Source organism: Gastrolobium bilobum, unplaced genomic scaffold (genome assembly GCF_033153095.1).
Source record: "Gastrolobium bilobum isolate Gb01-03AN ecotype WA unplaced genomic scaffold, APGP_CSIRO_Gbil_v1 utg31257, whole genome shotgun sequence".
In the NCBI taxonomy this organism is placed as follows: domain Eukaryota; kingdom Viridiplantae; phylum Streptophyta; class Magnoliopsida; order Fabales; family Fabaceae; genus Gastrolobium; species Gastrolobium bilobum.
Window position 1 is genome coordinate 207,560 of NW_026897159.1, and position 15,654 is coordinate 223,213.

The 15,654-nt window shown below is 29.7% G+C and overlaps 1 protein-coding gene across 1 annotated transcript; it reads left to right on the top strand.

Moving 5' to 3' along the window:
- The first annotated feature begins 12,966 nt into the window (after positions 1–12,966).
- On the top strand, positions 12,967–15,189 carry LOC133304594 (protein NRT1/ PTR FAMILY 2.13-like). Its single transcript, XM_061504644.1, has 4 exons — positions 12,967–13,075; positions 13,183–13,400; positions 13,695–14,251; positions 14,343–15,189. Exons 1-4 carry the CDS (start codon positions 12,967–12,969, stop codon positions 15,187–15,189), a joined length of 1,731 nt encoding a protein of 576 aa, XP_061360628.1.
- Positions 15,190–15,654: the final 465 nt, after the last annotated feature.

Consider the following 15,654-nt stretch of genomic DNA (forward strand, 5'->3'; position numbering starts at 1 on the left):
AAAAATTTTATCTTTTATTTTATAATTTTTATATTGGTTATACATATATATTTAAAATATTTATGTTAAAAAAATTCAATAAAAAATACTTGTATGAAATTTTTTAAGGAGCATGAATGATATCTTGTATGGCATGGAATAATTTATTAAAGATAACCTCTATCTACTTTTGTCTATAAGAATAATGATGTCATGCATGTCTAATATTTTTCTCGTAAATAATGCAAATGAGTTTACCAAATTAGATGGTCACTTATTACTGAATTGTCATTCATTTTTACAATGATTAAATTTTTATAATTTGTTATTCTCAGAATGATAGATGCCATTTTGTTTATTTAAATTTAAAATTTAAAATATTTTGTATTGATTTTAGATAATTTTTAAAAAAGTTATTTTTCTCTTTTAATTTATAATTTTATATTTTTTTATATTGGTTATTACATGTTCATCTAATAGAAAAACAACTTGAGAAGAGAATAAACATGAGCGCAAAAGCTAATTATCAAATGAAAAAACTAAGTAACACATATCCTATTTATTGAAGGGGTTATATTTACAACCCAAATAGTTTACAAATTCTTTCAACCATATCTTAACCATTGATTTTCGTCAATCAACGGTTGTCATTTATTGTGAATTAATAATTAATTAATAAATTTGATTTGCAAAAATCTTAACTGTTGTTTGACAGAAATAAACGGTTAAGATATGATTGTAAGAAGTTGTAAACGAAAATAGGTTGTAAATATAACTTTTCCCCTATTTATACACAAAATAATTTCATTTTTTAGTAATTAAACCCAATAGTGGGATATTAATAGGGTTAAGAATTTCAATGCATCATTAATAGACTTAACCAATTTCAATGCATCAAGAAGTGGTAGAATTAAAAATTTGAATTAAAATTTCAAATTTAGAAACTTATTAAATAAGAAACATTTTAAAGTGGTTTCATTGTTATTATCATTTTTCTTGAATGTAGTGAAATTAATAGACTCAACACTTTCCAATGCAGAAAGTAGTGTAATTTTATGTAATGAATGATGAACTATTTTTGCACACTGCAAGTTCAAAATTCAAAATTCAAATTTTAAAAGTAAAACTTTTTGTAATGAATGCTGAACTCTTTTTTCACCTATCTAATAAAAAATTCAAATTTGAAATGTTTCTAAAAGTGGAAAAAATTAAAGTGGTTTGTAGAGTGAACACAAAGTGGATATTGAAGGAGAGAACGACACGTCAGAAAACTTACCAAAAAATAATTTTCCTTTTGTATAGATATAGATATGTCATTTCTTATTTTTTATTTAAATTTTGAAAAAAAATTGATAATTTTTTTTCGAATTTAAATTGTTTTTTAATCAACTATACATATTTCTTAATTTTAAATATTTTTTTGTTTAATCTATAATTTGATATTAAATTTAGGTTTATTATATACAAATTTATTCTAGTTTTATTACTTTTTATTTTAATTTTTTATCATGTATATTATACCTATATTTAAAAATACTGCTCTTCTCGCTAATCAAAGAAAAAATAATTGTTAAAATTCTTTCAAAGCCTGAGAAAGTGAATTAAAGAAATTCTTTTAGAAAACAAAATAAATATGAATTAATATAATTTTCAAAGGATACTATTTTTTATTATTCAATGTACCAATATCTCATTTAATCTTACTATTAATTATTTGTTTGGGAGTATACTTTGTCATCCTTAAAAAATGACTTGTTTTTACCATAAAAAAGATGACTTATTTTTAAAAATTCAAGACAAAAAAAGAATAACTGGTCGGAAACATATAATAATAAATAGCATTAAAACATTATTTAGGAAAAATGTAAGTATGGAAAATTCAAGTTATATGTCACTTGTCACTGAATGATCATTTATTTTAATTGACTAATTAACAATAATAAATAATTATTTATTGCAAAGATTTGTTATTTTTTCAAAATTATAAACTATTTATTTTTCTTAAAATTAAATATTTCACATTTTTTTTTATAACAAATTTCACATTTTTTCAAACCATTAGAAGTTGAAAAATCAGAAGTTATTTTTAAATTATTTTAGAATATATTAAAGCTACTTTTTTTAGGTTTTAGGAAAAAATTATTTAATTATTATAAGCTTCTCAACATTTCTTTTTGGTAGGCACTTCTAAACATTTTTTTAGTTAATTTTTTTTTTTTTTTAAGTCAACTACTCATTGGGCTGGAAACATGTAATCATAAATAGCATTAAAATATCATTTCGGTAAAATGCAATGATGCAAAATGGTCTGTAAAATACTTAATGGTAAACATCTTTTACAATGCAGAAGTTAGATGGTCACTAGTCACTAAATGGTCATTCATTTTAATTGAAAAATTAATAATAATAAACAAGTTTTTGTTACAAAGATTTGTAACTTTTTCCAACAATCTAAATTATTTATGATTCTTAAAATAAAAGTTTTTTCAAACAATTAGAAGTTATTTGAAAAAAAATTTAGAAAATATCAAAGCTACTTTTTATAGGTTTTAGTTTTTATGAAAAAATTATTTAATTATTATAAGATTCTAAACATTATTTTTGATTAAAAAACATGTTTTCTCAAGCCTACTGTTCAATGCGTTCGAAACATGTAATCATAAATAACATTAAAATAATATTTCAGTAAAATTTATTTTTAAAACCTTCTAGCAAAATGATGTTTGGTTTATTTTTGCAGCAACGAAATTAATTAATCATAATAGGTATAATAATTAAGCATAATAGACATAATAATAAATACTTTTAATATATTAACAATTTCCCATGAGAAAAGTAGTGAAAAGTATTGAATGTTGAGCTCTTTTCCCACTTATCAAGTTCAAAATTCACTTTTAAAAATTTTTAATTTTAAATATTAAATATTTTTTCATCCAATAGACATTATAATAAATAATATTAATAAGTGTAACAATTTTGCATAAAAAAAGTAGTGGGAAACATGCATAGAAGGCTGCACATATTCTCGAAGTAATAGCTTCTAGTTATTCATTCATGACATAAAAATTATGTTAATTACACTTTTATATCGAAATAATAAAAGCTTTATTTCTTTTATATATATTAAATTAAAATTTATATTTTTTTATAGTGATTAAATATTTTTTATTAACAATTTGCGATTTATAAATGTTTAAATTATGTATCATGTGTAAATGTTATTTTTTATTAAATATTAATATCTTATATAATACGTTATAATAATTAATTATTTACTTTTTATTTTATAGGATATATTTATTGGGTTTATTTTTCTGCATTCAATGTAGATAAGTTATATACATTGAACCTAAAATGACATCGTTTTGAAACGAAAATCAAGGTATTTTTATAATTATAATTTATTTTATGGTTATAATAGTCTTTTTCATTTTTATTTTTTTTATATTTAACCCATAATGAAGTTGTTTTGAGCAATGTTGTTAAAATCGAGATCTTAAGTAAAATCAGAAGGAGTTTAAAAAATCGTAAAACATAAAATCGTAATGTAAAAAAATCATAAAAAAACGTAAAAACGTAAAAGCGTTTGAAATATTAGTAAAATCGCTTTGATGAAAAAAATCATAAAAACGTAGAATCATAGTGATAAATCGAGATTTTAACAACAATGATTTTGAGAATGAATGTAGATAACTTATCTATATTCATCGTAGAAACATTAAAACCATATTTATAAATTTTATATTTATTGAATAAAACAAGGGAATAATGTTTCTGCAGTTAATGCAGATAAGTTATATGTATTTATTTCCAAAACAACGTCGTTTTGGTATTGAAATCTTAAAAAATTATAAATATAAAGACTATTATAATGTTGAAATAAATTAAAATTACAAAAACACCATGATTTCTGTCCCAAAATGACGTCGTATTGGGCTTATTGCAGATAACTTATCTGCAGTAACTGCAGAAAAAGGAAACCCATAAAACAATGAGTTCATTTTTTCTGCAGTCAATGTAGATAAGTTATCTACATTGAGTCCAAAATGATGTGGTTTTGGGACAAAAATCAAGGTATTTTTGTAAGTATAATTTGGAAAATCATATTCTCCTTCAATAGAAGAGAAACAAATTTTCCTACACAAATTCGTTTTTCATGCCAATTAATTTTTCTTTTCTTTTCTAATATAAAATGTGGGATCCACATTTAATTTGTCTCTACTTTTGTTCTCTCATGTTTTCATGCAACATAAGAAAACATGATCCTTTATAATTTATCTCAGGATTATAATAGTCTTTATCGTTATAATTTTTTAATTTTTCAACCCAAAACGACATTGTTTTGTGTGTGAATATAAATAACTTATCTAAATTCTCAATAAAAATTTTAAAGCCTAAAACAATATGCATTAAATGTTCGTACATGATTACTTTTCTAATAATATATTAATAAAATCCATTAAGATTTTTGATAATTCATTTATCTTCAAAGGACTCAGTCCATTTCTAGATGCTAAATTCTCAAGCTTAATTTTTAGAGGTTCCCATATTGAATTTCATCTTTCAATTCCTCTCCCAATGTCTTAAATATTTGTATATATGGGCCATATTATATAGCAAACATTAAAAGCACTATAATTGAATTAAGAAATAACAATTTTCCATATAAGAAAAGAATCACATAAAATTATGTCATCAACTAGTTACTCGTCTAATCTAGAAACTTAAATTCGGTTAACCACTCATATTTGTGGAACAATCCATCAAACGGGAAAAGGTAAAATTCAAAAGAAGAAGCTTGAGAAAACTCGTTGATTTCTCTTTGCTTTTGCTCCTAATTAATCCTTACCGTTACCCTTTTTTGAATAATCTTTTTCTTTTGCTGGTTTTTAAAAATTTTCTAGGCTTTTTTTTTTTTAATAATTTTAGATGAAAAACTGATCTGGATAAAATCTCTTCTTAAGTTTATTGGATTTTCTTGAATCAATTTAAAATCTTAAATGTTATACTTGAAAGTATACAAAATATATATATATATATATATATATATATATATATATATATATATATATCATAAAACGAATATAAAAGATAAAACATTATGAATTTAAATAAAATTTTCTTGACACATGAATTTAAATAGAATTGATTAAAATAAAATAAAAATGCTAATAGTTAAAAAAATTAATGAAATTTCACGTCACGTCATTCATTTGACAATTTTGTACAATTAATGAGTTTATGGGCTCCTCCTTTATCACCCCATATAGGGCTAGTTTGCCTTTAATGAGGGTGGCTTATTAGGATCCTTTATCACCCATATAGGGCTAGTTTGCCTTTAATGAGGGTGGCTTATTAATACGGTTGTTATCATATATGAAACTTCTCGGTATCTTAATCTTGTCCTGGCAAATCAAGTATTAGTGGTTCCAATAAGGAATGAATGGCTGTAATTCGTAATGATGTATGAAGAAAGTGTGTATCATTTTGAAGGACATAAGGTTGTGTTATTTTAAGTGAGAGAAAGAGATAAATCATGGAAGAGAGAAGGGTGAATTTTTTTTAAAAGTATGAGTCCCACCTCTTTATGAGAGTGAAATGATATAAGGTGTATCATTTAAAATGACAAACTTTTTTCCCATGATGTATTGAACTATTTAAGAGGGAATTAGGTTATAGAGAAGTGCCCACGTTATATACTTTACCATTTCGATGAGAAAAATGTAAAAAACTCTTTTTCTATTAATGCGATTTCTTAATAAGACTTTAATTTTCTACTTCTATAACAACATTCATAAAGGCTTTTGAGACAAAGGTATAAATAGATAAGGTAAACCGATGGCCAACTCAGTCACGCATCTTTCTCTCAAAATATAGGAGCTCATTTTAGACAAGACAAGACATGTAATAGTAAAGACACATCATTTTTATAAAGATCTACTCAAATTAATGAATAGAAAATCACTGTTATGATTAGAAAAATTTCATAGTAAAAATTCATACGATTATGATACCATTGCGTTATTTATTGAAAAAAATTGAATTCACAAAAACAAAAGACACCCCACAGAGGGCATAACTCATCTAGTACTAACACGTGGCACAAAAAATCAACAGTTTGTGGAATTGAAGAATCGTGAATTTTTTAATTTATGATTGATGAGTGTGTGGTACAAAACTTAATCATAAATAAACAATTATCGTACACCAACGGGACTATGTAATTTCATGCGATCAATGGAATCATAATAGTTCCCACCATTGGTCCCTTATGAGTAAAGATGAAATAAATTGATGCTTTCCATATGCATGCTCGGATATAGCAAGTCAACGCACTTTACTAATTCATTTGGAACAAGCGAACGTTGCAAGCCAAAATGAATTTTCCTGGCTGAAGAATGAGGCCGAAGAAACTATAATTGGCTGGGTTTTATTTGCACACGTTTGAAGTCCAAATACGTAGAGTTTATCAAGCATAGGCTTGTAATTTAAGTAATGCTGTTAGCCAGGTGGTGGATATGTCAATTTACAAGCATTTTAATGTATCTACCTCATTAATTCATCAAGTTATTATCTATACTAAATTAGGAGACTCGCAATTAACTTTTCTTCACGTAACTCATGAGAAAGACGTATTGATGAAAACAACATGTGCTATGTGGCAGTACATGATGAAACATCCACAGGAGAGTGTCTCTCTCCTCAAACACGCCCCTGTGAAAAATGTCTCTCTCCAACCGGTCACATCCTTATGGAGCGTGTTTGAATGTTATACGTACGTAAATAATTTCAAAATGACTACATTTATGTAATTATTTATTAAAAAATAATATTTAAATTTTTTTGCCAATTTATTTTGAAAGTATATATTATATTTTTTTTCGCTCTTTAGTTTATAGAAGAACAATGACTGATTCATTTGGTTATAAAAGGTGAAACAATAGTGCGTAGTGGATAGTGAATAGTAAATGATTTTCTAAAAAAAAAAGGAATAATATTACTGATTCTTGTATGACCGTCATATTATTTTCAAGAGATTCCAAAATTAAATGAATAAATCTTGATTTCATATTTGTCATTAAGGGAAAAGAAACATATATTATTGGTCCTGTGCAAGACACTTCTCTTTTTATTTGTTGGGTATAATGAAAGGAAGATTGGGGAGGTCCTGTTGAACGCGTAGACAAGGAATAAAATCTTTTGATGTCTATTGATGGAAAAGATAGAGACAAGAATTTCCTATGTAAGTACAAAGCACCAAAGAAACTAGGCCAATCCATCGATAGAATTTGAAGATTTTGACTTCAGTTGCATCAAGAATAAGAATTTTCTGGTGGGTGAATAGTGTAAATGTAAGAGCCATCTCGTTTCTTCGATCTATAGAAAAGGATTCTACTTTTTTTTAACGTAAAAACATCCAACTGGTATCGATTTTGCTCTAAACAACTAAAAGTACTAAAATTCTCAAGTAGGATATACATATTAATCACAAAACGAAAAAGGAAAAAAGTCACACATCAACTATAATAAGTACTGCTTAACATGAAATTCCAAATCTATTAAAGGCAGCCATTGCCGATAACATATATAGTGGAATTTGTTCCTTACTGAAACTCAATGTACCATCAATGTTCATTCAATGACTCATTTGGCTTGGGATATATGCCACTAACCATGATCATTCAAAAGCAAAAAATTACCAGATATCCAAGATGGAGAATTTTCTCGGGCATTAAGTTATCCTCACAAATGGATATTATTAATAATTAAAATAATATTACATTATTATTTAAAAATATTAAAATAATTATTTTATTTAAAATAAATAATATATATATATATATATATGGCATGAAAAAGAAATTCAATGAATTGTTTTCTAAATAATTTTTTTTAAAAGTTTGAACATGTTCTATTTGATTATATATATAGATCGAGTCTAATCTATTGTAGGTTGAGTCATAAGTCCCTATATTGGCTGATATATTTACATCTCTAATTATAACAGATTATAAATAAAAATAAATTATAAATTAACATATTGTAAATAAAAATAAAATATAAATATAACCTATTTTTTATTTAGAACAAAATTTAGATGAGACGTTGTTTTCCAAAAAAAAAAAATTAGATGACATGTCGCCGCGTCACGTACCTTTTCTTTTTTCTTGGACGCTGCAACACGAATGAGTGAGTGAGTGTTATATTTTCTGAAAACAGGAAAATTGAGAAATAGCTTCGAACTCCCTCCCTATAAATACCCCATCTTCGATCTCATTTTCACATCTCACTCTCACTCTCACTCTCACTCTCTCTCTCTCTCTCTCTCTCTCTCTCTCTCTCTCTCGGTGAGTTTAAGGAATTGATGAATTGGGCTTCTATTTAATGGTTTTAGGCCTTATCTTATGAAATTTTGATTCTACACCCTCTGCTGCTGTTTGGAGAGGTATTTTATTCCTGTTGATTAACACTTCATGGTTTTGGTGTGTGTGTGTGAATTGTATGTAGTTAGTTCTATTTGTAGGTGCAGGGAATGCTTTATGTAAAATCTTTATTCATGAAAAATAAAAGAACCACTTTTTTTTATTTATTTTATTTTCATGTAAGCTAGTACATGAAAATTGTCCTCATCTCACACTCGTAGTTGGAGTTTAATGATGAGTGCTTTATTTTTATATAAGCTGGTAATGACAGTTGCTGAGAGTAAAAAAGACTTGGTTTTTCAAATGGTCCATTCCATGTAGTTTTTCATTCTGGATTTTTTTTTTATGTTTTTGCAGTTTTTTTTGTATTGGTTTGTAAACCATGAAACCTCAAAGATGCTTGAAAGTTCACATCACAAATGATAACTTTACATGCTTTGATTTTGAAAGTAAGGATAAAAAAAAGTATGATTCTAGCAATCTATATAGTACCAAGTTACTAGGCTTTGTTTTTCTGGCAGAGAATAAGTTTTATTTTATTTTTAAACAAAAGCCTGCTGACTGCTGAGATCTTTGGCCAATGCCTAATTTTTATGCATATGCAGCAGCTATCAAAGTTCATGTGGGTGGCTTGAATGTTTTTACATGACATGCATATTGATACGTTTTCAATAAATCTTTCGAAAAAATTGCTTTTGATGTTATTTGGATGCTTCTCTGAGACTATTTTAATTTTCCATTTTCATCTTCTGTTTCTTTTTGTTTTCTTGCTACTGTAATTAGAACATTGCTCTATACGTTCTCTATAGTTCTGGGATGAATATCAGGATACATTATTAAATATTGTTAAATATAAAATCAGAGTTCAATGGATTTTACTAGTTTTGGTTTTACCCTTCTAGTACAATCGATTTAAGGGCTACAAGAACTAATTAGTTATGTATTTTTAACATAAATATTGTATTTTTAACAGCAATTTAATATTTTTAAATTGTCGAGGGTAAGTGTATTAAAGGAGTCTCAAGCTGGTTAAAGTTCATAAACCCTATGCCAATTTAAGATGTATTGGGGCAGAATATATGTATTTAAGAAAATTGAGTTGAGAATTCACCTCAACGGCCCAAAATATTACACAAAGCTTGAGAAAAGCCCTCTTGTCATTTTTGGGTTAACTTGTACGACTCTAGCAATTACCAATCACATCAGTTTCCGGCCCATACTAGATGTTATTTCCTTCATAAAAAATCTCAGCCGTATCAGCTTCTAAATAATAGCAAAGGAAGTATTGCATGAGCAGAAGGCCCATATAATATTACTCATGGACTAAAATAAAAAGCACAGTTCAATATGTTATTTCCGGTTCAAACATATTGCATGAGCAGAAGGCCCATATACTATGATCACATGTAGGAAAAATAATTTGGGGTCTAAAATCATAGGTTTGTTTTTTTGATTAAATCAGAATCAGATTAGTTTTTAGAGGTTCCCATATTGAATTTCATTTATCTTCAAAGGACTCAGTCCATTTCTAGATGCTAAATTCTTAAGCTTAATTTTTAGAGGTTCCCATACTGAATTTCATCTTTCAATTCCTCTCCCAATGTCTTATATTTGTATATATGGGCCATATAATATAGCAAACATTAAAAACACTATAATTGAATTAAGAAATAACAATTTTCCATATAAGAAAAGAATCACATAAAATTATGTCATCAACTAGTTACTCGTCTAATCTAGAAACTTAAATTCGATTAACCACTCATATTTGTGGAACAATCCATCAAACCCGAGAGATACAACATAAAGGGAAAATTCAAAAGAAGAAGCTTGAGAAAACTCGTTGATTTCTCTTTGCTTTTGCTCCTAAATCCTTTTTTTTTTTTTTTTTGGTATGCTGCTCCTAAATCCTTACCGTTACCCTTTTTTGAATAATCTTTTTCTTTTGCTGGTTTTTAAAATTTTTCTAGCCTTTTTTTTTTTTAATAATTTTAGATAAAAAACTGATCTGGATAAAATCTCTTCTTAAGTTTATTGGATTTTCTTGAATCAATTTAAAATCTTAAATGTTATACTTGAGAAAATGCACGTACCTTTTCTTTTTTCTTGGACGCGGCAACACGAATGAGTGAGTGTTATATTTTCTGAAAACTGAAGAACTTGAGAAATAGCTTCGAACTCTCTCTTTTCTGAAAGCATGAGCCCCTACACCTTATTCTACCCTTTTTCTTATTCTGCAACTCTCTCTCTCTTTGCCCCGCTTTCCCTCTTTCAACCCATCTTCTCTATAAATACCACATCTTCTTCTCATATTCACATTCGCTCGCTCACTCTCACTCTCTCTCTCTCAAATTCCCGTTCTCAAGGTGAGTTTAAGGAAATGATGGCGGTGTTATTACGTCGGTTAGAAAGGAGTCCCCATCAACGTTTAATTTTCTCCTTAACTAACTATCTTATGAGCTTTTCACACAACCTTCTAACAACTTGTTTTTTTTTTTTTTTTTTTGTAAAATCCTAACAACTCTTTGGTTCTATGCACCTGCTCCATGTTTGTACTGAGATTACAGTGTGATAATTGCTTCATTTCTCTAATTTCAAATATATTAAGTTTTGATTTCACTCTTTTTTAATTTTTTCAATTCATTCCTTTAATATCTCAGAACTACTCTCTCTCTGTGTCATTTCTCTTGGTGAGAGCAAACACACCGCATCAACTAGCTAGGAGAGCATCCAAGTGGAACGAAGCCAATCGAGCAACGGTCAAGCACAGCTACTCACGCACTCGCTGATCAAGCGAAGAACGGTAAATCTAATCTCACTGCATGTACATGTTGCTGCATTCATTCAGAATATTGTGGTGGCTGTATCTTGTATTGTGTAACTATATATCTGGTTGATGTCCTCATGAATGAACCGATTGGTGTCTGTGTTTGCATAGAAAATGATCATAATCATTGTTGAAAAAGGGGCGATTTTTGCTCTGATTAGCATGTTCAAGCGAATATAGTAATATAGTACTGTAAGTATATGTAAGAAAGTAGTACCATTTACAAAAAAAAGAAAAAAAGAAAGTAGTACCATGGTCCAATGAAAAATAGTCAAAGAAAGCAGAGAAGGGGAAATATTGTTCAGAACAAAAGAAAAAGAAAAGACAAGAAGACCGACAGATCCAATATGGATTTGGGGTTGGGGAAAGAAATATTGGGCTTAGTAGAACAGCCCAACCCACTCACAATAATCAGGGCGCTGCTACAAAGCACGTGACTCACTTAAGTCACCATGGCAGCCCCAATGACTCACGTGCCCCAACTAATATACTGTGGAAAAAAAGACACGCATGCTACTGCCCAAACACGTGTGAACAACATGTATTAGCTATTGCCCAAACACGTGTGAACAACATGTATTAATCAATAAACAAATCAAGAACTATATTTCTTCACTCTTTTTCTCGCCGTGACATGTCAAAGTGATAAGATTCATTGTCAGCAAAACAAACGCATCTATTTCAAAGTATGAGTCATTGTAATACAGTATTAGACATGTTCATATATAACCATGCATGCTAATGATCAACGGTGGTGATAGTTACCGAGAAGAATGCCGGGGGTGAAAACCTTTGGGGACTCGAGGCTCCGGATAACGTGCTGCAGTGCTGCGATCTGATTGGTCTGTTAGTTAATTGTTTGGTTGTGTGGATTTGGAGTGTGGAGTGTGGAGTGTGAAAAGTCTCACTATCTAGTGGGCTATCAAAAAAATAAGGTCAAATTTTAGGACTAAATGGATTGTGCTACGGGCTGTGGCTAAATTGACAACTTAACTCAGCGCATTGTTTATAGATAACTCTTTAAAATGTTATTTTGACAATGAATATTTAAAGAGTAAAGCATTTCTCCATCGTAAGATATTTCCAATGAATTCAAAATGGTATTATTTTGGGACGAAAATCAGGTGTTCTTGTAATTATAATATATCGTAGGGTTACATTAGTTTTTATAATAAAAGATTTTAATCTTATAATCCTAAGATGACGTCGTTTTGAGCTCACTAGAGATAATTTTATATTCAGTGATTGAAGAAATATTTTTCTCGTATTTAAAATTTGGTTTAATATTTTTGTTTTTCCCGCAAACAAATATTTTTGAACACATTCACATAAAATGTAAGTAAATTCTATTTTTTTTATGTGAGGGACCCACTCACTTTTATGTTAACATGTTAGATTATTTTTTTTTTCCTGCAATACAAGTAAAAATATTTTTTTCTTTAAAATTTATCAAATATAACCCATTATTAAATAAAAAAAATATTTTTATTAGTATAATAACTGAAGATATTGCCCTTAAAGACACATGTATTAGAAAACTTTTATATTTAGGTTCATATTTTGATTAATGCAAGAAACATTAGTGCAATATATTAATTGTCTTCATGTCATTGCTGACTTCAATTCATGCTCCTTACGGCCCACTTCTCAATTGCTACCTGAACACTTATTAGCTCTGACAACTATAATCTGAAGGAGCCTAGTTCAAGCATACAAAGGATACTTCAGATAAAAATAATGGAGGTGGAGAATAGGACACAGTCAACAACTGAAGATGGTTTGGATTCCTTAAATGCAAGGACAATGGAGAGAAAGCCCGGATGGAAGGCCGTTCTTTTCATCATAGGTCCCTATCTTAACACAAAAATGTGCATATGTATATATTATTTATTGATATATAATTTGTTATCAAGTTGAGTTAACTAAGCCGGTCTTGTGATTTATATTTTGTAGGAAATGAGACTATTGAGAGAATAGCAACATTCGGCATAATGGCAAATTTCACCGTGTATTTGATGACAATGTTCCATTTGAGTCACGTTGGTGCTGCAAATGTTATCAGCATATGGTATGGAGTGAGCAATTTCATACCAATTATTGGTGCTTCTCTTGCGGATGCCTATTTAGGAAAATTCAAAACCATTGCTATGGCATCATTTGGAACACTTGTGGTATGCTCTACTCCATTATATTTAAAACACATAGTACAATCGCTCATTGATTTATCAATTTTAATTTGAAGAGCTTAATTGTTAGCATTAATTTAGTTTCCCCATGGTTTAGCCCCTGAGATTTCATTCCCTCAACTTACAAATTCATAAATTTAATTAACCAAAGTTTCTTTACTCTCTTAGAGATATTTTTCTTCTTAGTTAAATATTTGAAACATTATAATAAATTGAAAAAGTTTCTTCTTCTTAATTATTATTGCTTTCTTAATTAATCATTTGCTGGTGCTTAATTAGGGAATAGTGCTGCTAACACTTACAGCATGGGTGCCAGAATTTCACCCTCCAAGTTGTACTTCTGAGCAGCAAGCATGTGTTCCCCCAACGACTACTCAGCTTGCCATCTTAATTTTGGGGCTGTCCTGGCTGGGTATAGGCACAGGTGGAATTAGACCATGCAGTATTCCCTTTGCCATTGATCAATTTGACACAACTTCCTCTGATGGAAGGAAAGGAGTCAGCAGATTCTTAAGTTCGTACTACAACACACAGACACTGGTCATGTTGATCAATAATACTTTAATAGTTCAAATCCAAAGCAAAAGCTGGGTCAAGGGTTTTGGGATACTAGCCCTTCTCATGTTATGTGCAATAATCATATTTTTTGCCGGAGCAAGAACTTATTTTTACCTTCCAGCAGAAGGGAGCATATTTTCTGGTATTGCACAAGTGTTTATTGCAGCTTACAAGAAGCGTCATCTAAAAAACCCAACAAATGAAGAAGAAGTTGTTTACTTTGATCCCCCGTTAAGAGATGATAAAACAGTGAAGATACCTTTGACCGAACAACTTAGGTAATGTTCCTCAATCTCACTTGTGTGTTTTAATATTTACTCCTCATCCAATTAAGGACAAGCTTTTTTGGTAACTTTGATTTTTGCACAGGTTTCTAAACAAAGCTGCTATGATACAAAACAATGAAGTTAATGAAGAAAGTTTGGTCACAAATCCATGGAAGTTGTGCAGCATTCAACAAGTGGAAGAAGTCAAATGTGTGATTAAAATTATACCAATATGGGCTTCTGGTATCTTGTGTTTGATACCAATGGCACAAGGAGGAATCTTTCCTGTCATCCAGGCCATGAAAATGGACCGCCATCTTGGATCACACTTTGAAATTCATCCTGCATCATTCAGTATAATATCCTTAATCAGCATTGGTATATGGCTCCTCTGCTATGACCTCTTTCTGCAACGAGCTCTGGCAAAAGTCACAAAACAAGAGGAAGGGTTGACGGGCCTTCAAAAGATAGTAATTGGTAACATCTTCTCAATTCTTACTATGGTAAGTGGTGGTTTGGTGGAGTGGCAAAGAAGGAGTGTGGCTATCTCACACGATGCACTTCATGGGGTTAAACCAATGTCTGCCATGTGGCTAGCTCCTCAATTTGCCTTTTTAGGATTGTGTGAAGTATTTAGCATTATTGGACAGACTGAATTCTACAACAGTGAATCGCCAGAGAAAATGAGAACTCTTGGCAATTCCTTGCAATTTCTTGTGGCTGGCTTCTCAAGTTATGCTGGTGCCTTGGTAATGAACATTGTGCACAAAGTGACACGAAAGTATGGCAAAACAGATTGGCTGAACAATGACCTCAACGCTGGCAGATTGGATTACTATTACTTCGTCATAGCTGGACTTGGTGCTCTCAATCTTGTCTACCTCCTCTTCTGCGCTAAACGCTACCGTTACAAGGTCATTGTGAATGCACAAGTCATGGGCACACCTTGAGATATATGCAATAATCAACTAGATAAATAAATTCTCAACTTCTTCTTGAGAATAATAAGCACCATAAGGAAGTGTTGTGACTAGTTTATTTTGATGTCATTTTATCGAACTCTACAAATTATGCAAAATATTATATTTTATAATGATATATAACTAAGTTCATGTATGGTAGTTGTTTCCGGTCACAGGTGGAGGAAACTAAGATCAGGGAATGGTTTTATAAATTTGAATGGTGGAAGTATGGATTACAAAGATTTTTGAGAAGGTCATTGATTTGGGTCGGGTGCAATGCAAGAGATCGTTGGCATTGTTGGCATTCAATGAACGCCTCACCCCGCACGCGTAAATGAGAGTGTGAACATTCAACTCCCACCAAGCCTGTCCTGACCTTAACCGCGTGGAAGCCAATAGGTGATTACCTTATTCCCTTATACACGTGTCATCCACAGAGAGCGTGGTTACACC

Bases quoted from the DNA above. Each gene is read 5' to 3' on its own strand.
- LOC133304594 (XM_061504644.1), top strand. From the start codon at position 12,967: ATGGAGGTGGAGAATAGGACACAGTCAACAACTGAAGATGGTTTGGAT. The intron at 13,401-13,694 runs GTATGCTCTACT...GTGCTTAATTAG, and splicing joins CATCATTTGGAACACTTGTG to GGAATAGTGCTGCTAACACT. The intron at 14,252-14,342 runs GTAATGTTCCTC...ATTTTTGCACAG, and splicing joins CCTTTGACCGAACAACTTAG to GTTTCTAAACAAAGCTGCTA.